Raw genomic sequence first — 25824 nt, 5'->3', positions numbered from 1 at the left:
GATAGTATAAATTCTAGTCATCCCACCATTTTCTTTACGATCCCAGCGCACAAGGCTAAAATATTAACATAGTAAATAGCGCCACCTACAACAATGCCGATTCTCGCGGCGGTGTGGGGGTTGTCAGTCTACTTTATTAACTTAGCCTCTGGTTACGCGTAATGTAATAATCACGGAATAGTACGGACTGACTGATGGGCTGCTCGGGTCAATCCCATTAGCCATACATCAACGTTTATATATTAACTCCATTTAGAATTAGATATAAGTATTCAAAACTTATGAAATAAAACTATGAAAATGGATTAAGTACATCGCGTATATTGAATTTATAATACATCCCGACATTTCGAACCCTTTACAGCGTTCGTGGTTAACGGGTGACACCTGTAAACCTGTAAAGGGTTCGAAACGGCGGGATATATTATAAATTCAATATACGCGATATAATTCGTTTTCATAGTTTTATTTCATGAGTACTTAACTATCGCGGTAACCGAAGGCAATATTATATTCAAAACTTATTCATACACGCTTCTGTATGAAAATTGAATTCTGATGCAATGATATTATTATAACTGTAGATAGGTTAACTATACTCATAAGGAACACAAAAAATACTTTCATATTTATTTACTTACCTGCGAATGAATTTGTTTTTGTTGGTTAATTTTCGCATATCATTTATCTTTGTTACGCAGCGTACTACGTAGGCGAACAAGACGCGAAAGCGAAGCGAAGCGATGCGGCGTGCGGTGAATCAATCCTTTGATACCTATAGAAGTGTCCTACGTGGGCGATCTCGTTGCGAACGCGAACGCAGTGTTCCATCCGCGCCGCGCCGCTTCGGTTCGCGTTCGCGAGTTGTTCGCTTATTGAATTGCTTGTCTCTTTCTCTCGTGGTGTGCAGGAGCTCGTTAGCATGAGAAGATCTCTCGCTTATCTAGGCGCGACTCTTTAGTCGGCTAAGGCATCTTGTACAATTTGTACAAGGTAAGCGCTTCAATTTTGATACGCCTATAACCTATCTGGAGTATTATCATTGTCCTGAAGCAGTTATTACACATACAATGGATGAAACTACTTATAAATTATACCATTTAACACCGTTTTGTGTTTTTTAATACATATTTAACATCTGAAATCCACTTTTTTATGTAAAATCGTCAATATGTATTGTGATCATAATAAGCCTGTCCTGTCAAAGTTACTTCGAGCTCTGTTCAACTTGGAGTTTTGGCAATTTGTTATGAAGTAACTAAGCCGGAAAAGCGGTTGTCACGGCACTCAATGTTAAAGAGCAATACTTTGCATATCAATATCAACGTTAAAGAAAAAAAAAAGTTTATTTCATATTTCATATATTTATTCAGTATAACAATAAACATTGTGTTTGAATTTCTATTATAATTAACTTAACCTAATTAAAAAATTACATTAAATAGTTAAAATTAAATATTATACAATAATCCATGCTCATTATTTTAATTAATTATATACATTTCATTTTCAACTTATTCATTATCAACATATTATTACAATTACAAGTGCGAATACAATTAATATAAATAATGTCATATATGTCTATTTTATACAAAACTAGCATAATTAACTAATATCTTGTATCGTCATCCAATAAATATTCCTCCACTGAATAGAAGCATTTCTTGAGTAGAAAAGCTTTTAATTTATTTTTGAACAAGTTGGCATTTGTGAGCGACTTCAAATCAATTGGCAATTTGTTAAATAGGACAATAGCCTGGTGACCTGCTGAGTGCTTAAATACCTTGAGATTTGATCTGACAGTCAGTGGCAAGTCCTTTCTTCTTGAAGCTAGACGAGCTTCCCGTTTCTCTATGTTTTCAATCTCGTTCAAGGACTTTACCAAATCACATAGCACTATAAGAATGTACAGGCTGGGTACAGTCAGAATTCCAAACTCAGAGAAGTAATTCCTACAGGACGTCAGCTGCGATATTCGTGCTATTACTCTAATAGCCCTTTTCTGGGCCACAAAAGCCGAATGACAATTGTATTGGTAGCTGTTACCCCAGAACTTAACACTATATCTTAATCTCGATTCGACTAACGCATAGTAAACCATAATGAGTTGGGCCAATTTTATTTCGTCTCTTAGGCTTCTGAGTGCGTAGCAGGCTGAACTTATTGAACCTACCACTGCGGATAGCTCATATTTCCAATTTAAGTTAGAATCTATAAATACGCCAAGAAATTTCACAGACTGCACTTGCTGGATGTTGGATCCATTAGATAATAAGTGCAGCCTATCTTTACTATTAGCGGTTGTTGTAAACAGCAGGGCATTAGTTTTATTGCTGTTTAATTTTAATTTATTGGTACTAAACCAGGTATGAAAAAGTTCCAATGCCTTATTTACTCTATTATTGAGTTCTGTGACGTTATCAGCAGATATTACCGCATTAGTGTCATCAGCAAAAATCACTAACTGGCTATTTGAGAGTTGACTGTTCATGTAGTCGATTAAATCGTTGGTGAAAAAATGAAAAAGATTGGACCCAAGATGGAGCCCTGCGGTACACCCCTTGTAAGTCTTGTCATTTTGGATCTATGAGTCGTTTCTTTGTTATCAAGAGACCATTTTATTTCAACAAATTGATTCCTGTTCTGAAGGTAAGATCGAAACAAAGCTAATACGTTGCCTCTGACTCCATAGAATTCCAGTTTATCCAGTAGGATGTTATGGTCCACTAAGTCAAATGCAGAGCTCAGGTCCAGAAACAAGCCCGCTACCTTTTTTTTAGTATTCAATTGATGAACTATGTCCCCAATCAGAGTACCAATCGCTTCCTTTGTACCCCTACTTTTAACTCGGGACCTTAAACTCAAACTGGATGTTTCGTGTAAGTTATTTTATTGAGAATGGAATGACCTTTTTCAAGCTTTTATTTAATTTGCAATGTAAGTACTTATGTAAGTTACTTATGTATGTACGGGTCCAATCTTGCAAGTTAAATTTGACCCACTTGCTGACTTCCAATGAAGCTGAAAATTTGCATACGTATGTAAGTCTGGTGACAATGCAATATTATGGTACCATCGAGCTGATCTGACGATGAAGAAGGTGGCTATAGAAACTCTGTGATAAAACAACACGACGTAATTGTGTTTGGGGTTTTTAGAAATATCTCGATGTGTATTAGTTACCTGTGAAAAGAAAAGTAGAGTCAGCGATAAAATCTTGTACCAAAAATGAAATTTTTGCCAAAAACTTCATTTTTGGTACAAGCTTTTATCGCTGAATCCACCCAGGCGCGGGGTTAGGCCTGGGAATGTTTATGTGGGACTCCCATATACGCTAATGATGCCGAAATACTCTTTCGCAACCTCGCCAGGACATATGACAACCCTAGGGTAAGTTAAATATTTGGTTTGGTTTTGTCAAAGATAGATATAACTCCGTAATAGATGGATACAGTCTAAGGAAAAAACGTGCCTCGAAAATCACGAAAATTTGATTCTCGATCAGATGGCGCCACTAGTTTTGGCCTATAGAGGGCGTTGACAGTTTTGTTTGTTATTTATAATTTTAACGCATATCAGTGAAAGAACATGTGTCAGAATCATATAAAAATAATTAATGCAAATAAAAAAATCATTTATCCATATTTAAATACATTTTAACGTATTTTTATTAATCTTTATTTTTAGTTTTAAAGTATGTCGATAGATGGCAGTGAATTTACAGTGGTTACAAAATTTACTATGACAGTACCGCTCTATCTTATTATATCCTCTTTGGTTTTGTTTAACTCATTCCCAAGATTGAGATGATTCCACTGTTCTAACTGCCACCCAACCCGATTTGTTTCTTGATTTAACTAAGTTGCCACATAATTCATTCCAGAATGGTTTGGAACTGTTATTTCGGTACAAACTTGGGATACTTTTCTTGCTGAGAGACAACATCTGTGGAGCTTTGGAACTTGAGGTCTAAACGGTTTAGAGTTTTTTGCTGACGGTTGAAAAATGACTTGTCTTTTTGACTGCCAGCCGCGGTTTACCGATACCAGTCTGACTGTATTATCGCGTGATAAATTTTAAATTGAAGTTGATATTAAAATAAATAGCTATTTATGAACTGAAATAGATGTATTTATCCACATCTAGATAGTTTTGTTTAGAAAATACAAGCGTAGCTTAACTATTTTTAAGTAGTAATAAATTTATTTTATTTTAAATGATGATTTGAAAAGTCGCTTTCCGCTGTCTGTATATATATGTCTGTCCCTATGTATGCTTAGATCTTTACAACTACGCAACGGATTCTGATGCGGTTTTTTAATAGATAGAGTGATTTAAGAGGAAGGTTTATGTATAATTTGTAAAGGTTTTGTGTAAATTAGTTTAACTACCCGTGCGAAGCCGGGGCGGGTCGCTATTAATATAATAAGAAAACAGTATTGTCCGTCCGAAGCTTCAGTTTTTAGCAGGTTTCGGGTATAAAAATCATGTTTCCGCCTAAGGTTCACTTTTAGCAAGTTTCAGCCAAAAACCGCCGAACTTTGCGGCCGCGCCGGAACTGTATTTTCGGAAATTTCTGGCCGAAGCTTGCCGTTTCGGTTTCGGCATGTTTCGTCCAAAGGTTCGGTTTTAGCCGAAACTGCTTATAGCAAAACCGAACATTCGGATTCGGTTTTGGTTTCAGCAAAAACTTGGGTTCAGTCGGACACTAGAAAACAGTGAATCCAACTCGCATTAACCCGGTTTTTAGAATTCCGTACCCAACAGAAAGTGAGACTGATATCTGGCTCCACATCAAACTAAATGTAGTTTTGTGGAGCTTCGTAATGTATAGGTACCTGTAATGATAAGTTTTATCTATTAGCAAAGATAAGTTACTCTATGCTATTAGTCAAAGATAGATATAACTCCGTAATAGATGGATACAGTCTAAGGAAAAAACGTGCCTCCAAAATCAAGAAAATTTGATTCTCGTTTAGAGGGCGCTACTAGCTTTGGCCTACTGTCGTATAGATGGCGTTGACGGTTTTGTTTGTTATTTAACAATTTTAACGCATATCAGTGAAAGAACATGGGTCAAAATCATAAAAATAATTAATGCAAATAAAAAAAAACATTTATCCATATTTAAATACATTTTATCGTATTTTTATAAATCTTCATTTTTAGTTTTAAAGTGTGTCGACAGATGGCAGTGAATTTACTGGGGTTACAAAATTTACTATGACAGTACCGGTCTAGTATAAGTTACTCTATGCTATTAGTATATTAATATTGTCTTCAGTTACCGCGATAGTTACTCATGAAATAAAAGTATGAAAACGGATTATATCGCGTATATTGAATTTATACATCCCGACGTTTCGAACCCGAAGTAGAAATGCTTTGGTTTTGTTTGATATTTTAAAATTTTGTATTTTACTCGCTGGCAAAATTTGTTAAGCCTTGAAACCCTCGCAACGCTCAAGATTCCACTTTTCGAACCACTCGCTACGCTCATTGTTCAATTTTGGCATGTTTCGCTTGCTGGTCAATATTAGCGCGAGCTGTTAAACAACAACTTTGCCCCCTTGTAAAACAAATAAGTAACTAATATTAGTGAATTGACTATACCTAACGGGTACGGAACCCTACGCCAAGCATCACCCGACATGCTCGCTTTTTTAGGGTTCCGTACCTCAAAAGTAAAAAGCCACGAAAAAACTGAACCCTTATAGGATCACTCGTGCGTCTGTCTGTCTGTCTTACCGTCTGCCACAGCCTATTTTCTCCGAAACTACTGGACCAATTAAGTTGAAATTTGATATTCATAATTTGATATTGATGTCCGTTACATATTATGAAAGTTTGTGACCCAAAGACGGACATGTAACGTAAACAAATGAATTTTAAACATGGGGGCCACTTTTGGGAAGTAAATGAGAAAATTGAAAACTAAAGTTTTTCAAACTATATTACACTTACCTACTGTGTTACATATCAAATGAAAGAGCTCATTGTGAGAATCTCAAATATATTTTTTATAGTTTTAGGATAAACAGTTTAGAAGTTATTCAAGAAAATAGGCACTAAATTACCGCCCCCCTTTATCTCCGAAACTACTGGGTCTAAAATTTTGAAAAAAAAAATAGTTCTTTACCTATAGATGACAGGAAAACCTATTAGAAATGTGCAGTCAAGCGTGAGTCGGACTTAATTACTCAGTTTTTGATCCGACCCTACGGGTTCTTAAAGACATTTCACTCACGTTTCGCATAAAAAATACATTGCTTAAATTGTGTAATGTACGGAACCCTTGGAAAGCGAGTCCGACTCGCACTTGGCCGGTTTTCTTTCACTCAAGCTTTACTAAGCGCAGTTATATCCGTAACGAGCGAACTCGGTTAGGCGCCGCCTAATGGCCAACACTTTCCTTCAAAAACGTCGTAACATCCGTACAGACACCTTTGCACTTACGATTTTTCATTTGAAAGCTGTCGGGAAAGTCTTAGCGTAAAAAACAACTTGGAGCAAATTAAATTACGAAGAAACCCAATTTGCCTCAGATTTAACGAAGTGCTCTCCTTGAAATTAAAATGTGAGTGGTGGTGAGATTAAAGTAGTCATATTGGGTTATAAAGTCATTACTAACCGACTTAAGAAGATGTTAATTAGGGGTTTACACGAACGTTGTAATTTTAGCAGTATTAGGTAAATTTGATCAAAGTAAGGTAAGTACCTACATAATATATCTACATTTTAATCGACTTTAATAAACAAGTTTGTAAGGTTCTCTACAAAACAAACTGAAACTTAAGTTAAAAAAAAACAATTATGTACATACCTAGGTATAGGTACAGGAACACCTATAGGTATAAGATATACATTTATATTAAGTATGTACATTTGAAAGCATTACTATCTCCTATATACTTCAATCCAGTACATGAATAAGTATCATAGAGTAACTTATACTAGAGCGGTACTGTCATAGTAAATTTTGTAACCCCAGTAAATTCACTGCCATCTGTCGACACACTTTAAAACTAAAAATGAAGATTTATAAAATACGATAGAATGTATTTAAATATAGATAAATGATTTTTTTTATTTGCATTAATTATTTTTATGATTTTGACCCATGTTCTTTCACTGATATGCGTTAAAATTGTTAAATAACAAACGAAACCGTCAACGCCATCTATTCGACTGTAGGCCAAAACTAGTAGCGCCCTCTCAACGAGAATCAAATTTTCTTGATTTTCGAGGCACGTTTTTTCCTTGGACTGTATGCATCTATTACGGAGTTATATCTATCTTTGATAAGTATTGTATTATTTCAACTAAACAGTTTTAATAACAGCGCCATCTATTAGAATACCGGTGAACTACTTTCTAAATTACTGTGACTGTTCGCCAACCCAGTCGAGGGCGCTGATACGCCGTCTACGTAGTGTACAATGCACCACATAGGTGGCGCTGCCAGTATAAATTAAGAAATACAACTGAACCACGATGTGTTTACCTAATTACTCTAATTGGGATCTTTAATTCAGTTCTAAAATTTTAAATACATTACTATAGTTTGTCAAAGGACTTATACACCTACTTATATTAGTTATATTTCAAACGTATATCTGGTATATCTAAATGATATTATGTTACCTATATTAGATGGATACAGTCTAAGAAAAAAACATGCCTCGAAAATCACAAAAGTTTGATTCTCGATCAGATGGCGCCACTACCTATGGCCTACTCTCGTATAGAGGGCGTTGACGGTTTCGTTTGTTATTTAACAATTTTAACTTGTGTTTAGTAGGTATTTGTTGTTATAGCGGCAACAGAAATACATCATCTATGAAAATTTCAACTGTCTAGCTATCACGGTTTATGAGATACAGCCTGGTGACAGACGGACAGACAGACAGACTCCGGAGTCCTAGTAATAGGGTCCCGTTTTTACCCTTTGGGTTCCGTACCCAAAAATGTAATTTGGTGTTTCTGTACCTGTACCTATGGATAATATTGTGAAACATTTTGTTAAGAAAATAAATTAAAAAAAACATAAAAGCGTTATATAGCGTATTTTACCGTCGAGCACAAGAATATGGTTTTACCAAATGAACAATTAGTTGACGCGGTAAGCGTAAAACTAACCACAACCGCAACAATTATGTAGTTGCCACATGTGTGCCGTATGCTTGTTTGCCACCGACGTAGTATAAAAAAAACATGTTTACCAACCTCACAAACTCAACAGTGCAAGGTTAAGATGTCCGGCTCATTCCGGGTCATTGGCCGTTTAAACTGTAGAAACGAAAACGAAAACAGATCTGATTCACTTACAACTTTTAATTATAAGATGCAAGCATGATATAAGCATGACCTAGAAAGGCAGATTATCTTGGGTCAAATGGATGGCAAGCGCGGGCGAGGAAAAACACCCACGAGATGGTCTGATGCTGTGAAGAGGGTGGTTGGCGGCAGCATGCAGTGCGTGACCCATATAGCTTATGACCGCACACTATATAGAAGGAGCTAACATGGTCGCGATTTTCAGCAATGGGGGACCGAGGAAGAAGACGAAAAAGTAGACGTAAAGTTACAAGTGTTCTGTAAAGGCCTCACAAACGTTTGCCGATTTTTTTTCACGATTTCGGGGTTGGTCCCATAGTAAAAGTTGCTTAGTACAATCCCAAAACCTCCTTATTATTCGTAAAGAACGGCCTTACCAGCACCATTACGAATGGCGCCCATACATTGGAGTCAAAATCACATTTAGTTACACCAGCGCGCTCAGTCGTGTGGCGAAGTGCGCAGTGTCGACCAAATGTGACCGACATGATTTGAAATTTTCGTTCCACAACGAATGAAATGAATGAAAATGAAAAGAAGGAGCGCTGGTAGCCTATTTTTCTATTTAAATGGTCGCGTAGGTAATTTAAATGGAGGTCGCGGGTTTAAACCCCGGCTCGCACCAATGAGTTTTTCGGAACTTGTAAGATAGGTATATCATTTAATATTTACCAGTCGTTTTTGGTAAATGAAAATAGGGTGAAACCGCATCGCTTCGCTTCGCGTTCGCGTGTTGTTCGCCTACGTAGTACGCAGCGTTACGCTCAGTGAGAGCCGAACCTGAACCCAATGTAACAGCATTCCGCTGTCGGAGTCTCCGGCTACGGAACCCTAAAAATTTAAAAACCGTCGCCAACGAACATGATAAATCTTTACGACTACTGTTGTTTAGTTTACCCTTGACCATATAAGTAATATGCATAATAATATAATTGACCATGATTTTTTTGTTGCACCCCAAAACTTTTAACGGCCCTTCTAACGCAGCGCAGCGTACTACGTAGGCGTACAAGGCGCAAACGCGAAGCGAAACGATGCGGCGCGGGGTGAATTAATCCTTTGATACCTATCCCTTCAAGTGGCGGTCAACCCGTGAATGGTCGGATCGAAAAGCAGTAAACTGGCGGCCCACCACTCACGGGTCGATGCGAAAACCAGTAAACTCTCGGCTACCAGTGAGTGGTTAATGAGGTGTTGCCGTATTTAGAGGTGAAATTGAACACATTTAAACAAGTATAGTTACGCTCTTCTAGCGCCCAAAATTAGGTAGCGAGTTAGACAAGGATAACATACTATAAGAAACACAATAACACTTAGTATACAATTTGTTGGTGAGGACCATTCATTCGGGAGCGACCGCCTTGTGAGAGTTCAGTCTTGATTTTTAAGAGGTTGTTTTGTAGAATAAATTGTATGGTCGTATTCGTCGTACGTAGGTTAGGCGTATTCTGATTGTCATAACAGGATATGAATTTGATTTGGATTTGTTATTTATAAATAATTTTCTGTCAGCGTCTTCAACCAGAAATATCATGTTTAACACTGACATATTTATAACGAATCCAGATCAAGTTCATACCTATTATTACAATCAGAACACGCCTCCATGTGTAGGTATTGAACTTGAATATTAAACAATGGTCTTCTGCTCCGAAATTACATACTTTTGTCAATCAATAAAATTGAATCGTTTTGTTGTTTTTGTTCATGAGATATGACATTGATATGACAGTAACGCAGCGTACTACTTACTAACAACACGCGAACGCGAAGCGAAGCGATGCGGCGCGAGGTGAATCAATTATTTGATCAATTAATTACCTATAGAAGTGTCCTACGTGGGCGATCTCGTTACGAACGCGAACACCGTGGGCCCGCCGCGCCGCGCCGCGCCGCTTCGCTTCGCGTTCGCGACTTGTTCGCTTACGTAAGACGCTGCGTAAGTAGTAGTGTAGACTGCAGACAACTTACTCAAAAATATGTCCCATAGATCTTAATTCACTGTCATAAGAGCTATAGGATAAATTTTATAAATTTGTTATTAGTTTGAGAACTGACCCCTTAAGGGGATGAAAAGGGGGTCGGAAATTTGTATGGGGAATCAATAACTGCTGAACCGATTTAGTTGAAATTTGGTATAGAGATAATGTGAGTCCTAGCCGTCCTAGGGAAGAACATAGGATAGGTTTTACCCCAGAAATTGATTTGTTAATTTGAGGGGTTGACCCTAAAGGGGGTGAAAAGGGGGTGAAAAGGGGGTGGAAATTTATATGGGACCCAATTAAAGCGATATACATGAAATTTGAGATGGAGTTAGTCTTAATTGTTGGGAAGGGTGTAGTAGGGCTCCTCTCCTCTCCTCCCCTCCCCATCCCGCTGGAAAAATACCCGGTAATATTGGGAATATTGCCGGTAACTGGGAATTTACTCGCTCAGAGATTCCTTGACTGTTTTATGTTTATGACTGTAAATAATAGCATTATTATTTATTTTATTTAACTATTTAACACGAAAAAAGCATATACAATTCTAATATTTATTTTTAAAGTTTCTCAATGTTACCAATCGGGGCTAACATTACTGGTAGCATTACCGGGAATATTGAGTAAGTCCCACTTTGAGTAAGTTACTGGTAACGACCCATCATTGTACCATGGAGTAACTTATACTAGAGCGGTACTGTCATAGTAAATTTTGTAACCCCAGTAAATTCACTGCCATCTGTCGACACACTTTAAAACGAAAAATAAATATTTATAAAAATACGATAAAATGTATTTAAATATGGATAAATGATTTTTTTATTTGCATTAATTATTTTTATATGATTTTGACCCATGTTCTTTCACTGGTATGCGTTAAAATTATTAATAACAAACGAAACAGTCAACGCCCTCTATACGAGTGTAGGCCAAAACTAGTGGCGCCATCTGATCGAGAATCAAATTTTCGTATTTTCGAGGCACGTTTTTTCCTTAGACTGTATCCATCTATTACGGAGTTATATCTATCTTTGATTGTACCCTTCCAGTTTGAAAAATACTATAAGGCTGGGCAGTAAGGGATTGCTTTACTTGTAGAAATTAGCGCTTTAAAAAAAACTGATACCTGACACAAACCTGGACTTCCTTGGGCTCGTTCTACTAAGAATCATCAGTATTCTCCATCCTAATCCTAACATAAGAGATATCCTAAAATATCGGTTCCATCACGTCACGTTTTAGTATTAACAAATTTTCCCAGCCTGCGTGACGTAGTGCAAAGTAAAACTTCCATTAAAAAATATTTGGGACATGTTTTTATGTTAGCATCAGGATTCAATATAAATATGCTAGTTATTCAGAGTTCGAAGAACCCAAAAAGGTGAGATTTGTGAGTCAGGTTTTCAATTTATGTGGCGTTTTCAACCAAACGGGTACTTATTTATTGCTGTCAATAAGACGCTCTATCCAGAAAGCTTCAAAATTAAATCAACGGATTCAACCTAATCGACAGCCGACAATGTGGTACCTTCTAGTTCAAAACGTCACATATTTTTATAAATTAATTTATTAATAATACTAAGACACATTAGTAAAAACTCAAAAATGTTCGTTTTCCCAGAGATAAGACCTAGCTAGATCGAACCCCTTACAGCAAATTTCATCGAAATCGTTACAGCCGTTTCCGATATCACCGATATGTATATACAAGAATATTGCTCATTTAAAGGCAAAGAGGATATAATAAGATAGAGCGGTACTGTCATAGTAAATTTTGTAACCACTGTAAATTCACTGCCATCTATCGACATACTTTAAAACTAAAAATGAAGATTTATAAAAATACGTTAAAATGCATTTAAATATGGATAAATGATTTTTTTTATTTGCATTAATTATTTTTATATGATTTTGACCCATGTTCTTTCACTGATATGCGGTAAAATTATAAATAACAAACGAAACTGTCAACGCCCTCTATACATCAATCAAATTTTCGTGATTTTCAAGGCACGTTTTTTCCTTGGATTGTATCCATCTATTACGGAGTTATATCTATCTTTGTTTAAAGGTATAAGAAAGATTTGCAGCATACTAACACTGCATGAAATTGTCTACAAGCATCACGGAAACACTGTTTGCATGTGTGAGTAGTAGTAGGAAAAAGCATGACAGAAACACTCTGTCGACATTAAAGGTGGTTTATGCACAATGAAGTATTCAATGTTTATTATAATAGTTCAATATTAATGTAAAGAGTGCGCTAAACATACTTTTAAGTATACAGATACTAAGACTATTCCACAAAAAAATATAACCTGAAAATTTGCGAGTGGCGCCATCTAGCGGGGTTTAAGCTTTGAGTAACCTAGTCGAACCACCTTAAAAGAAAAGTATTTTATTTTTATTATCATTCATTCAATAAAATAAACTAGGTGGTTTTTATATGCCCACTGCCCGTTACCGATGGTGCTACGTGGCTATGGTACAGGCCACTGCCTTGTTAGTCATACAGAGTAATTTTAAGGGTAAGCCAGGCGCACGTCACATTTACATTTGCGTCACAAAATGCACTAACTGCCAGCACTTGAACCAATTTTTAACATGCAGATACGTCTGCGAGCGATACTCCAAATTTTATATTAAAGGAAAAAGATACACTTCCGGCAGGATTTCCGACGGCGTAGCTCAATTGGTTAAGAGCAACGCACGGATTGCGGAGGTTGCGGGTTCAAATCCTGCCGGAAGTGTAACTTTTTCAATTTTTTCCTTTAATATAAAATTTGCCAGCACTTGCTTGGCTCGCGCGGATGTCGTTGAATAAATATCCAAAAAAAATACAACACAAAATATGTACCTACTTACAGTATTTTTTTTCGGCGTAGCGAACCTTTATAGCGGGAGAAACGCGCGTACTCTGGACGGTATAGAAAGGACGACAATCTCTTATGGCAGAACTATTGCAAAAGTGACCAGCTTTCAGCTGTAAATAATAGTTCCTAATCTCTCCGGTGGCGCTAGTTAGGCTCTGGGACATGAGTATAACGTGAACCATATTAGGCAACAAATAACCCGACCAAATTACGTAGGTTGTTTTTGATAGTATTTCGGTGTATGTATGGTGGCGCCGCCTAATTACTGTTTTTTGATGGACACTTTTCGTACATAGAGATTTGGTTCCTTTATATAGTCTTCATGGCGCGTACCTATAAAAACTGCCATTTGCTGTCTATTTGAACTTGACAACTAAAATGTCAAGGAAATTTGTTTTGACATCTCCCATTTTTTACGTTCGGAAATCACCCACTTTATAGACTTTACGGCAATGACATTTTGTGGTCGTTGTATTTACTCGTCAAAAAAAAACATTTTCACATCACCTATTCGAAAAGGGAACTTTTCTTCCCTCCTAGGAGGGATCAAAGTGGCACTTTTCTGTTCAAGGACATTTTGTTGCCAGTATGAAATATTGACACAAAGACATATGAAATTAGTATGCATATAATCGATTACAATTTCTTTATAATAGATTACGTGCATACAATTTTCTAACTTAAATAATATTTTGTTGTAATTTGTAAACCATAAATGTAATTAGCGTATTTTAAATAAATTAATAGCACGTAAAAAACATTAGTTTAATAATTTAATTTTTATTTTGACATTTTAGGTCTCCTTAAACGCAACCATACTTGTCTATGCAATTTAAAAAGTTTATATTTAAAAAGTTTTGTACAAATATTTCACAAAGCATAATTATGCGGTTCTGTATTGTGTATAAATTTGTAAATACTTAGTTTAAATCAATAACTTTATAATAATAAATATAAGTGATATCAGTCTTCATAGTGTTCTTCCGAAGATTTGGTTCAAAAGGGTACTTAAGAGCTAATTTGTTACCAGAAAAATCTACAAAAATAATGCACTTGATTTTCATTGTATCATTTTAGGTGTTTGCTGCTGTCTTTGAAAAGATATTAGGTACATAATTATGAGCAGTAGGTACTTTTAATTTGTCAGTACAGTCACGTCTGAAAATATCGATACGGACAAAGTGCCAGAAGTATGTACCTACCTATACTAAGGTCGTGTATACATATTTTTGGCACTTTGTCCGTATCGATATTTGCTTAAAATAATAATGTTTCGAAACCTAATATATGTATGTAATTTCCTCATAGGTGAAGTGAAAAGCAGTATGTGTCACATGGTAGTAAGCACCTTGGGCGTTAGGTTCTATTATAGAATCCTTCGCTTCGTTTAGGATTCAATTGTACGCCCTCGCCGTAAATATGTCATTTTGCTCCCTTGTGACACAATCTACTATTGTTAAGTGGTAATTGATACACTACCTGGTTAGAGGTTAAAATTCTCCGACAGTTTGTTCTATTCAACACGGTGACTGCTTAACATGGCGGGCCGTATGCTTATTTGATGTGGTATTTTAAAAAAAAACATAGGACTCCTTTGATCGTACTTCGCTAAATTATGAATGGCGCTTGGTTATTATTTCCATCGGTGCGCAAGCGGCGAGCAAATAAATTTCTTGGGCAAACCATTATAATATGATCTTTAGATCATAATAGCTAAGCATAGTCACTGAACTCACAGAATGCACACACTGGTCGCCTTAGCTTTCGCTCGTGCTATGTAAGCGATAATAAACCCTGCGCGTGAGTTTATTAAAACAGGCAGTCAGCGAGGTCGCAGCATTTTGATTGGATCCCGTGCGTTGATCGCTCGCTTCTGGCTGATTTTTTTAATTTTTTTATTTGTTTTGAATTTTGGATTTTTCGGCCAGTGACTGTGTTGTGTGTGAATGAATTTTTTTGGTGTGTTGTGACTTGTGACATATTTTCAAAAATGAATGGTAAGTTTTTTTTTGTTTCATACCTACACTGGAACCCTGTACAAGGGTACAAGGTAATCTTCCTAGTAGGTGTTTATAATAAAAGAAAGGTTTCTGAAAAAAACACGCGGGTAGTTGTAAGTAAATCTTGGTAGGGTAGTTGCGTGTTTAGTAAAAAGAAAAACTTCTTTGCTCATTTTCAATAAAATATAACTGTAGAAACATTATCAAGATAGATTATACCAAAAATAATAGATAGAAATTGATGCGGCTAGAGTTCAAAAATATTGATAAAATGCATTTTTGAAAAGTTTTTTTTTGGTCAACCAAAATACGAATTCCATTCGTATTGTACCCACTCACCAAAGCAAGATATCAATTATTTTTTTATAAAATATATATATAATACACGTGAGTAATTTCACTTAAAATAAACGAAGGAAAAAACACAAACCCTCTAATTGATGGTAAAAGCTGACACACCTCCGCCTTCAATAATAATTTTAATACAATTACTTGTTTCTCGCTTATATTTGGTATATATAAAACCGGACAAGTGCGAGTCGGACTCGCCCACCGAGGGTTCCGTACTTTTTAGTATTTGTTGTTATAGCGGCAACAGAAATACATCATCTGTGAAAATTTCAATTGTCTAGCTATCGCGGTTAATGAGATACAGCCTGATGACAGACAGACGGACAATCGGACAGACAGACGGACACAGGTTCCCCTTCCCTCCCCCCCACCCCTCCCGCTCTTCTATTAAGGCGACTTATTTTAAGATTTTGACCTTTAAATCCACCAAACAATTGAAGACCATGACATATCAATGACATTTCGAATATCGATCGTCCAAGACAGTACTTCCGTTTGGTAGCAAATGTATAAACTCATACTAAACACTAACCTATAAGGCCAGGGGCCTTATCAGATAAAAATAAATCATTGATTGTCTCCAAAAAGGAATTAATTGGAATACCGGTTTATTTGAGAAAGTTACTTAATCTAAGCTCAGAAATGCACCCTTGAAATTAACAGACTTAAAAAAAAACGCCCAAGTGCGAATAGGACTCGCGCAAGAAGGGTTCCGTACCATTACGCGAAAAACGGCAAAAATATCACTGTCTTAGAAAATAAAGTCATACACGGTGTTTTAGGGTTCCGTACCCAAAGGGTAAGAACGGGATCCTATTACTAAGACATCGTCTGTCTGTCTGTCTGTCTGCCACCAGGCTGTATGTCATGAACCGTGAAAATAGAAATGCCGCCAGCATCCTTGGTAACAATGCCTCAAGGGTCTATTTTAGGTTTAAGCTAGTTATTAATTTAGTGTAGTATTTGTATTTTAGTAATTCTGTAAATATCTATTCAGTATGTAAATAAATATGTTTAAATTAAAAAAAAAACAGATATTTTCAGTCAAAAACCCGCGTGATGGCCATTTCTTCAGTCGCAAGTTTCGCGTGGCGCACCATGTTTTTTTTAATACCACGACGGTGGCAAACAAGCATACGGCCCGCCTAATGGTAAGCAGTCACCGTAGCCTATGGACGCCTGCATCACCAGAGATATTACATGCGCGTTGCCGATCCTTTAAAAACCTGTACCATGTCTGCTGTAGGTTCTAGAACATATACGTCAACCGATATAAGTATTAATAATTGAATACTTAATTGTTGCTTTAATTAATGGAAAACATAAACGGTGACAGCCAATGAGATGAGTTTACATACCCAGGTATGCCACAAGATAAAGCATTTTATCTACCTAGTTAGTTACATAACTAAACCTACCTATGCTCCCTACCTACCTGTACCCAGCGACGGAATTTAATATAAAAGCTCTCGGTACATTTTTGACTTCAAAAAACGGTTCTTATGACTGATATTTATCAAACACATAATTATCACTAATCACTAATTATGGCGTTCTGGCGTACTTGGTCCAACAGGTCTCCATAGCAGTTCAGCGGGGGAATGCTGCAGGCATTATGGGGACCTTTGAGCCGGGTACGATGCAGGGGGGGTTATTTTAGGCTAAGTGTAGAATTCATTTTTATTTAAGGTATGTTTTTTTTTTGTTAGTAAATTTAAATGTAATGTTTTAAAGTAAAATGAAAAAAAAAACACTAAAACAATATGGGTAGCCCCATGTGCAGAGCGTGTATGGAAGAAGGAGAAACAACTAAACATATTCTCCTAGACTGTAAACAGGTAGAAGTAAACAGGAGCAAATACCTATAAGGGAATCCGTGCACACTGAAGGAGACGCTGATTCAAATATTCATTTATTTCGTCATCATGCGTTACATAAGGTGTCATTTCGGTAATATATTAGGTCCATGAGCCATGGCTGTTAGCAACCTATCATATTTTTAAGCTTTTGCGCAGATTGTTACAAATCTTAAGCTCCGTTTTAGACCTATGTTATTGAATTAACTTTATTCGTAAACATAAACAAACAACATAAAATACTAGTGGCTCATAAAATGAAAAAGTGCTATCGGGTAAAGAGGTCACTGAAGATTTCACAAAATATATATATATATATTTTTTAATAACCTGTAGTATCCCACTGCTGGACAAAGGCCTCTCCCTTAGATTTCCATGACTCCCGTTGTCACTGTTTCCGGCCAGTTATTAGTGAAGGTGTCTAAGTCGTCCCGCCATCTCCGCCTGGGCCTACCACGTCCGCGCTTCTTTTGCGGCATCCACTTGGTGGCTATACTAGCCCACCTATCCGGAGCATGCGGCAGACGTGACCTGCCCAGTCCCACTTCAGCCTAGCGGTCTTCTCCCCTACGTCAGTTATGCCTGTTCTGGAGCGCAGTGTAGTGTTTCGGATGCGATCCATCCTTGTGACACCTAGAATGCTGCGCTCCATTGCTCTCTGGCAAACCTTCAATTTGGACTTCTGACTCGGTGAGCGACCATGTTTGGGCACCGTAGGTTAGGACAGGCAGAATACACATGTCAACGAGTTTACGCTTTAGTGACATTGGAAGGTCCCCCTTCATTAGCTCCTTCATGGACCAGTAGCTCTTCCAGGCGTTTTATACAAGTTTAGTACAAAAATAAATAAACAAAAATAAAAAATTGAGCGAAATCGACGCAATTTCATATTCCTTTATTATTTCATATTGGGCCACTGTTTACTTACAGAGGTCCTACAAAATGCTACTAGGGTAATTGCTTTCCATCGTATTTTCTCGGAAACGTTCATATTTGTCATGCTACTTCAGTCAACCTCAGTACATTTTGTACCGAGACTGACTGAAATAGCAAGACGCGTTCGTACGTTTCCGTGAAAAAACGATGGAAATATGCACTACATATGTACAGACCCTTAACGTCCTTGAATTGTGTGCCATAAGTGTTACGTCCTCTAGAACAGGTATTCTAAAAATATCCAGTTTCCTTCCACTGTTTTTAGGGTTCCGTACCCAAAGGGTAAAAACGGGACCCTATTACTAAGACTCCGCTGTCCGTCTGTTCATCTGTCCGTCTGTCCGTCTGTCTGTCACCAGGCTGTATCTCATGAACCGTGATAGCTAGACAGTTGAAATTTTCGCAGATGATGTATTTCTGTTGCCGCTATAACAACAAATACTAAAACGTACGGAACCCTCGGTGCGCGAGTCCGACTCGCACTTGGCCGGTTTTTATTTTATTTGCTACCTTGATCATAATGTTTATTATTTGTAACGCAAATTATGCGTAGGCGCCATTTACGTCAAAAGGTTACGTTAGGGTCCTAAAATAATCTGGAGCTATTTATTTGTGGTATTTTCTATAAAAAGGGACCTTATTGTCGATGTCGCTTACGCCATTATCGCCAATCGCGCGACGCTGTGCGGCGTAAGCGCCATAGACAATAAGGTCCCTTTTCATAGAAAATGCCCCATTTATAAACATCTTCCTCGCGTTATCCCGGCATTTTGCCACGGCTCATGGGAGTCTAGGGTCCGCTTAACAACTAATCCCAAACATTGACGTAGGCACTAGTTTTTACGAAAGCGACTGCTATCTGACCTTCTAACCCATAGGGGAAACTAGGCCTTATTGAGATTAGGTTTCCTCACGATGTTTTCCTTCACCGAAAAGCAACTGGTAAATATCAAATGATATTTCGAACATAAGTTCCCGAAAATTCATTGGGACGAGCCGGGGTTTGAACCCGCGACCTCAGGATTGAAAGTCGCACGCTCTTACCGCTAGGCCACCTGCAGCGCCTCATTTATTTATAAACATCAAACTTTAAATGTTTTACTAGTAAATAGAACGCTTTCAATTAGGATTTACGACCTTCAGACCTTCAAGAAGAGAGCGTACTCCCGTCTTAAAGGCCGGCAACGCACTTAAACGCCTCTGGTGTTGCGGGTGTCCATGGCCGGCGGTAATCGCTTACCATCAGATGAGCCCTCTGCTTGTTTGCCTCCTATATCATAAAAAAAAATATAGAAAATAAATAAATAAAACATAAAAATGTAAAATAGTACTCGTAGCCCGTAGGGTCTGTTGCACCAAACCGTCTGTCACCGTTAAAGCGTTCGCTAAATTTTATTGTATGGGAAGTTTGTTGATATCTGCGGCGTGACGTTGATCAGTCTGTTAACTGTGGTTTGTGCAACTGGCCCTAAGTTGTGTTTTTTAATAATTTCAAAAGCTAATATTCTCATTGAAATCCTATTACATATCTTCAAAGAAAAAACACATATTAATTTAATAGTCTATTATGGGTCTTCCAGTTCAGAAATGCGTTCGAACCCCGAATCGTACATACCAAACATGATTGTACAAGCTAGTATCTGGGGGCACGGCAGTGCCCCCGCCAAGTCGTGCAAAATAAAGAGGCACGGCCGTACCATCCTTTTCTCAAAGCCATTCAGGCCATTTTAGACGTCCTGTAATTATGTTCTGGTTTAATTTGCCCTGTCAGTGTGTAAGTTAGTTGGTTTGTTAGTTAGTGTGGGTCAAATCTTGGAAGCAAAATTTGACCCAACCACTTCCCGATTTCCGATTGAGTTGAAAATTTGCATACATATGTAAGTCGAGACAATGCAATATTATGGTACCATCGAGCTGATCTGATGATGGAGACAGGAGGTGGCCATATTAACTCTGTGATGAAACAACGCAACCTAATTGTGTTTGGGGTTTTTAGAATTGTCTCAATAAGTATTAGTTGCCTGTGGTAATAAAAGTACAGTCAGCGAGAAAAGAGAAAACCTAGAATTTTCTTTGATGGTATACCAATTCCTTTCTCACCCACTGTCAGAAATCTAGGGGTCACCATGGATCAGACACTTTCCTGGGCGCCTCATGTCACTGAATTGAGCAAAAAGCTGTTTGGATCGCTCCATTCTTTAAGGCGCCTGCAGAACTTTCTTCCACTTGACACCAAAGCCATGCTCGCTCGCTCTCTGTTACTGCCTTTACTCGACTACGGCGACGCTGTGAATCTTGACATGACAGAAGAACTCTTGGACAAGTTAGAGCGCTTACAGAATGTCTGTATAAGATTCATTTTCGGCCTACGGAAGTACGATCATGTATCTTACTACCGTCATAAACTCAATTGGTTTCCAATCCGCCGCCGCAGAGATCTTCACACTCTTTCTCTTCTCTTCAATGTTCTTTTTACACCTTCTTCTCCTGTATACCTCTCTCAAAAATTTCAATTTCTGGCTGAAGGCAGTGGCCACCGTCTCCGTTCTAGCGCGAATTTATCACTTGCCATCCTCCCCTCTCACAAATCTCGTGGATACAACAAGTCCTTCGCAGTGCGTTCAGTGAAGCTGTGGAATGAGCTGCCAGTTTCGCTCAGACAGGCGCAATCGCTTGCGTCGTTCAAGGAGAGGCTAAAGAAGCTGTGGTTATCTGATTGACTAATGTGCCTATATTTGTATTGTATGTTGCTTTATATTTTTCTACTTCTTTCCAATTTTTAGTGTATTTTCCCCATTCCTTTTTGTGTAATATATTATATGTTTATCCTATTAATTTTGTATGTATTTATATCCTTTATCTTTCTGGTACCTTGTTGTACATTTTGCTACATTTGTCACCCTCTTTTCACTTTCTCCTCTCATCTACTCAAAGGTTAACTGGAAGAGATCCCTCAAAGGGATAAGTTCGCCTTTGTACATCTTATTATTTGTACCGTGTAATTTTTAATGTGTATATTTGTACAATAAAGAGTTTACTACTACTACTACTACTTGTACCAAAAATGAAATTTTTGCCAAAAACTTAATATAACATTAGAAGTACGAACTATTATTTGATATTTAGTAATCGCTTTCCAGTAGATAAAAACAACAAAGCCTATTATTTTCCATCTGTAGTAGTCGTTCTCGTCAAAACGAATGCTATGGGATTAGGTTGCCACAGCAGACCCCGGGCTTAAGATGTAACGAGGAAAGCGCATAGATGACTAGTTATTTTCTATGATGCAGTAAAATACATAAAAATACCTTTTTGCACAGATCAGGTTAAACGCTTCAACAATGTAAATAACAAATTCAAAATGTAACAAGTCAATGAAAACTATATTCAACATACAACTGTATGATATAGACGATAAGGTTTATTTTCAATTAGTCAAACTATGTAAACAAAGTTATAGAGGATAAACAACATCAAGCATGCTTGAATTAATGTGTGTGCGTCATTTTACCACAAGCGTATTATGTAATATAACTTGAGCGATCTAAACATTAGCTTAATCAAACATATCGTCGATTAATAATCACTGCTTATCTACAAATTGGAGTTACTTAGAATACGAACAAAAAAGATCGTCTATAGATTGACAAAAATTTCCAAGTTGCCATAGTTACTCCATTGAACTTGGCATGCATGCACTTTATCCCAAGGGCCTGACACACTCTTTGATAGAGAAAGATAGTCTTATTGCGATTCCTATAAGAGGAAAGAGAAAATAGCGCCATGCTCCATGTTTTGTCTTTATCACCGACCGGATGGCATCATAGGTAGGAGGCGATGGCGAAATACCGAAATTTATAAGTGAAAGAGAAAAAAATGTATCTGCCTAATTTTATATGAATATTCTTTCTCTTACCCCAGGTCGCTCGGCGGCGCGTGGCGCTTCTATAACATTACTACATACCTACTTATACGTATATAACTATATAGCTTAGAATAAATTTAAAAGTGGGAAGTGGATAGTGGGAAGATTTGCTGACTATGGATGAGGTCTTGGTGGCTCAGTTGGCAGAGCGTTGGAGTATCGATCCAGAGGCCGTGAGTCAAGTCTCACCCAAGGCAGTAATTTTTCCACTTTTAAATTTATTCTAAGCTTAATAGCATCGATCGCAGACGTTTCTGCTTGTTAAAAATTAATTTATATAACTATATACCTACGTATAAGTATATCGTATCTGCAGTATAGTTCCATAAGTCTCGTGAAATAGGTATTGAAGTAGAACTGTGTCACTTTGTAAAATTGAACAATTAAAAAAAAATGTTAATGCTATTGTTTTCAAAATTGCTTTCTTGGAGTTAGACATGAGGATATCACGTATCATTTGTGGTATATTGTACAAAAAAAACAGCCATATCGTGTCTGGAGGAGCCCAAACTTGGTATGTTTCAAAAATTCTTTTTGTTTTAATTTAAAAAAATGCCTGAAATGTAATGATGTGATATATTTTTAGAATCGCCTCAAAAATCCCTTTCGTATGATACCACACACGACAGGTTTTGGATTTTTTTTTTCCATACAAAAAAAATGTTTTACCACTCCCCCCCAGCGAAATTTTTTTAGGAACTGCGGGTCAAAAATTTTGTTTTAACCTCTAGTATGTGTGTGCCAAACGGCTAACCTGTACATCGATTTGCGGTATTTTTATATTTATAAAAGTGCGTTTCCTACGGAGCCATATCATGCGGAAAGTACTACTTTTCCGCACTAATGCTTTTTGTTTTCAATTATTATTTTTACAGTACATATGGTGCTACTTTCTCGCACTAGTGCGGAAAAGAGCACTTTTCCGCACTAGTGCTTTTTGTTTCATTTTTTTAAATAATTAAACTTATTTACCATTATATGTTTTTTTTATTTACTCGCACAATGCATAGTAAAACATTGTATGATACACGTGCGTAAAGATGATTTCCGCACTTGTTGCATAAATATCTATTACAGTACATATGGTGCTACTTTCTCGCACTAGTGCGTAAAAGAGCACTTTTCGTGCATATGTCGAAAGTTTAAACGGCCATATGTACTGTAAAACGTTGTACGATACACGTGCGAATAGGTAATTCGCAACTCGTGTCGATTTAAAACAATCCCTGCGGTCGTGTTTTAATTTATCGCCACTCGTTTCGAATTTCCTCTTTTCCGCACTTGTATCGTAAATAACTATTTCCATACACTCAAATAAACACAAACAATCATTTTCCCTTTTAATTACCTAATCTAAAGCGTCTAGAAAAATCCATATGGAAAACCCGCATTGTTTGTTTCCAAGTACATTACACAACAAAAGGCTCAATAGACTTCAAAATAGAAAATTATAGTGCCTTTCATACTCAATCTTATACCGAAGTAGCAATCAAACTTAGCCAAACAGCTATTAAGCAATTTACTTAATGCCAAGGCAATTCTCATTGTTTGATGTCCTCAGTGGATTATTAGATGCTACTTGCTGATGTTTCTTCAACAAAAAAACAAACATGTTTTTTGATGAGTGGTCTTAACCCAGAACAGTCGAAGGGACAACGCAGGCCACCTTCTACATGGTGGTCTAACGTGCAAAGAGAGGTCCAGAAGCAGAACATTAACCCACAGACAACCCGAACTAGAATTCTTTGGCGCAAATGTACGGGAAGACCCGACCCCAGATAAACTGGGATAAGGGTAGGACAAAGAAGGAGGTCTTAGCTCTTGGGTTCTTTATGTAAAGCCTATACACTTCTTGCTGCGATTTAGTAAGTAAGTAAATATACTTTATTGTGCACCGTAAAGATTTAGTTGCGTCAGGCGTAGCTCACTCCGCGATTTCCTCGCGTCGCTACAAGTACAGTGAGGTTCGAAATTGCATGGAGAAATTATAAATGAATTCCATTCATAATTTCTCCGTGCAGTTTCGAACCTTCGGTTCAATTTTGGTGTGGGCCACATTTACAGTGAGCGGAACATGTACGAAACGGACGCCTGCTCGCGCTTGCGCCACCTAGCAGACATATCTTGACACACAATCACTATAATAATAATATATTTGAAGTTTCCTTGATTTATCCAGGATACAAACATCAAATCCTGATCTTATTACGTCTCTGAAGTTCATTATACTTCTTCAATAAAAGAGCGTGCTCATCAGACAATTCGTCTGCTCGTTCGCTTCCTTTATCATAAAAAAATCAGCTCATCCGTATTCGAAAAACCGGTAAAAAGATTTCGACGAATTTAGCCTCCTCCTTTGGGTGAATTCCATGAGAATGTCCCTTACGAAACGGCGTTCTTCTAGTAGTTCTGAAAAGGCTGTGAAAATGATATTGGGTCTGGTTATTTCATGACTTTGCTAACAAATTGGCAGTATATTCTCGAGCTTTACGGATTTGATGGAATCAGCTACCATGCAAGACAAAAGCATTTCGTAAGGGACATTCTCGCAGAATGCCCCTTCGATATCTTGAAGTTGGTTAAAAAGTCTTTGTTTACTTTTTAAATACGCAAAATGATCAGTGCACGTCATATGTTTAGTATGTAAATGGTCAGATTATGCGTATTGACATTCATAACATAACATGTGTTATGCTCATACTCTTCCATCGTGTGTACATTGGAATTAGTAATCAATAGCATTACGCAGCGTACTACGTAGGCGAAAAACACGCGAACGCGAAGCGAAGCGATGCGGCGCGGGGTGAATCAATCCTTTGATACCTATAGAAATGTCCTTCCTGCGTAGGCGATCTCGTTGCGACCCGTTTATGATAATTTTAATATGTGACGTTTTCAAGAAAAGGTACCACATTGTCGCTTACCTATAAGGACGAAATTTGCTGGTATCTTTATACGAATAACTGTCAAGAGCGTCCTTATGGTAAGCGACAGTGGTACTTTTTGCTTGAATACGACACATATGTTCGAGTTTCACGGGAGTTTTATAGTTAATATCAGACGGAATCGGTAATAAATACATTAGTAATGCTATAATTTATTCATTTTATTCCAATTTTCATATCATTTAATTAGAATCCATCGTTGCACTGTCAATAGTAATACCATTTTAATAGAAAATGTGTGCCAGCAGGGTATTTTTAATACAATTCATTTTAATGTTAGAATATTTTTTTACCTCTTACAAATTTAAAAGGGTTGTATTTTTTTGTTTACAATAATGTACACCAAATGTTAACTTTAACACTCGAGAGATAAGAACAATAAAACATTTTGATGGTTTTATCCGTATTTTGATATTTAAGACTACTTCTTTAAAACTATCCTGGAGGGGCGGATAGGAAGGAAGCGGGGTAGAGGAAAACCCAGACGCAGCTTTTTAGATCAAGTGAAAGAAAAAGTAGGGGTCGTGTCGTATCAAAAAGTCAAAGAGCTGGCGCGGGATAGGGAAAGCTGGAAGATACTCCACCGACAAGAGAATAACTCTTAAGTTAATGATGA

General features: G+C 37.3%; 1 protein-coding gene across 1 annotated transcript in view; it reads left to right on the top strand.

Annotated features, from left to right (window-relative positions):
* Positions 1-15039: 15039 nt before the first annotated feature.
* LOC134742677 (very long chain fatty acid elongase 7-like) overlaps positions 15040-25824 on the top strand; it is a 35140-nt gene continuing 24355 nt past the window's right edge. Inside the window, exon 1 of the mRNA XM_063675868.1 lies at positions 15040-15192. Within this exon, the coding sequence (XP_063531938.1) occupies positions 15186-15192 (7 nt within the window). The 5' untranslated portion in view covers positions 15040-15185. The remainder of the gene's footprint in view (positions 15193-25824) is intronic.

This window comes from Cydia strobilella, chromosome 7, assembly GCF_947568885.1.
Source record: "Cydia strobilella chromosome 7, ilCydStro3.1, whole genome shotgun sequence".
Taxonomy (NCBI): Eukaryota; Metazoa; Arthropoda; class Insecta; order Lepidoptera; family Tortricidae; genus Cydia; species Cydia strobilella.
The sequence above is the reverse complement of the archived record's forward strand: the minus strand, read 5'-3'. Positions and strand labels throughout refer to the sequence as shown.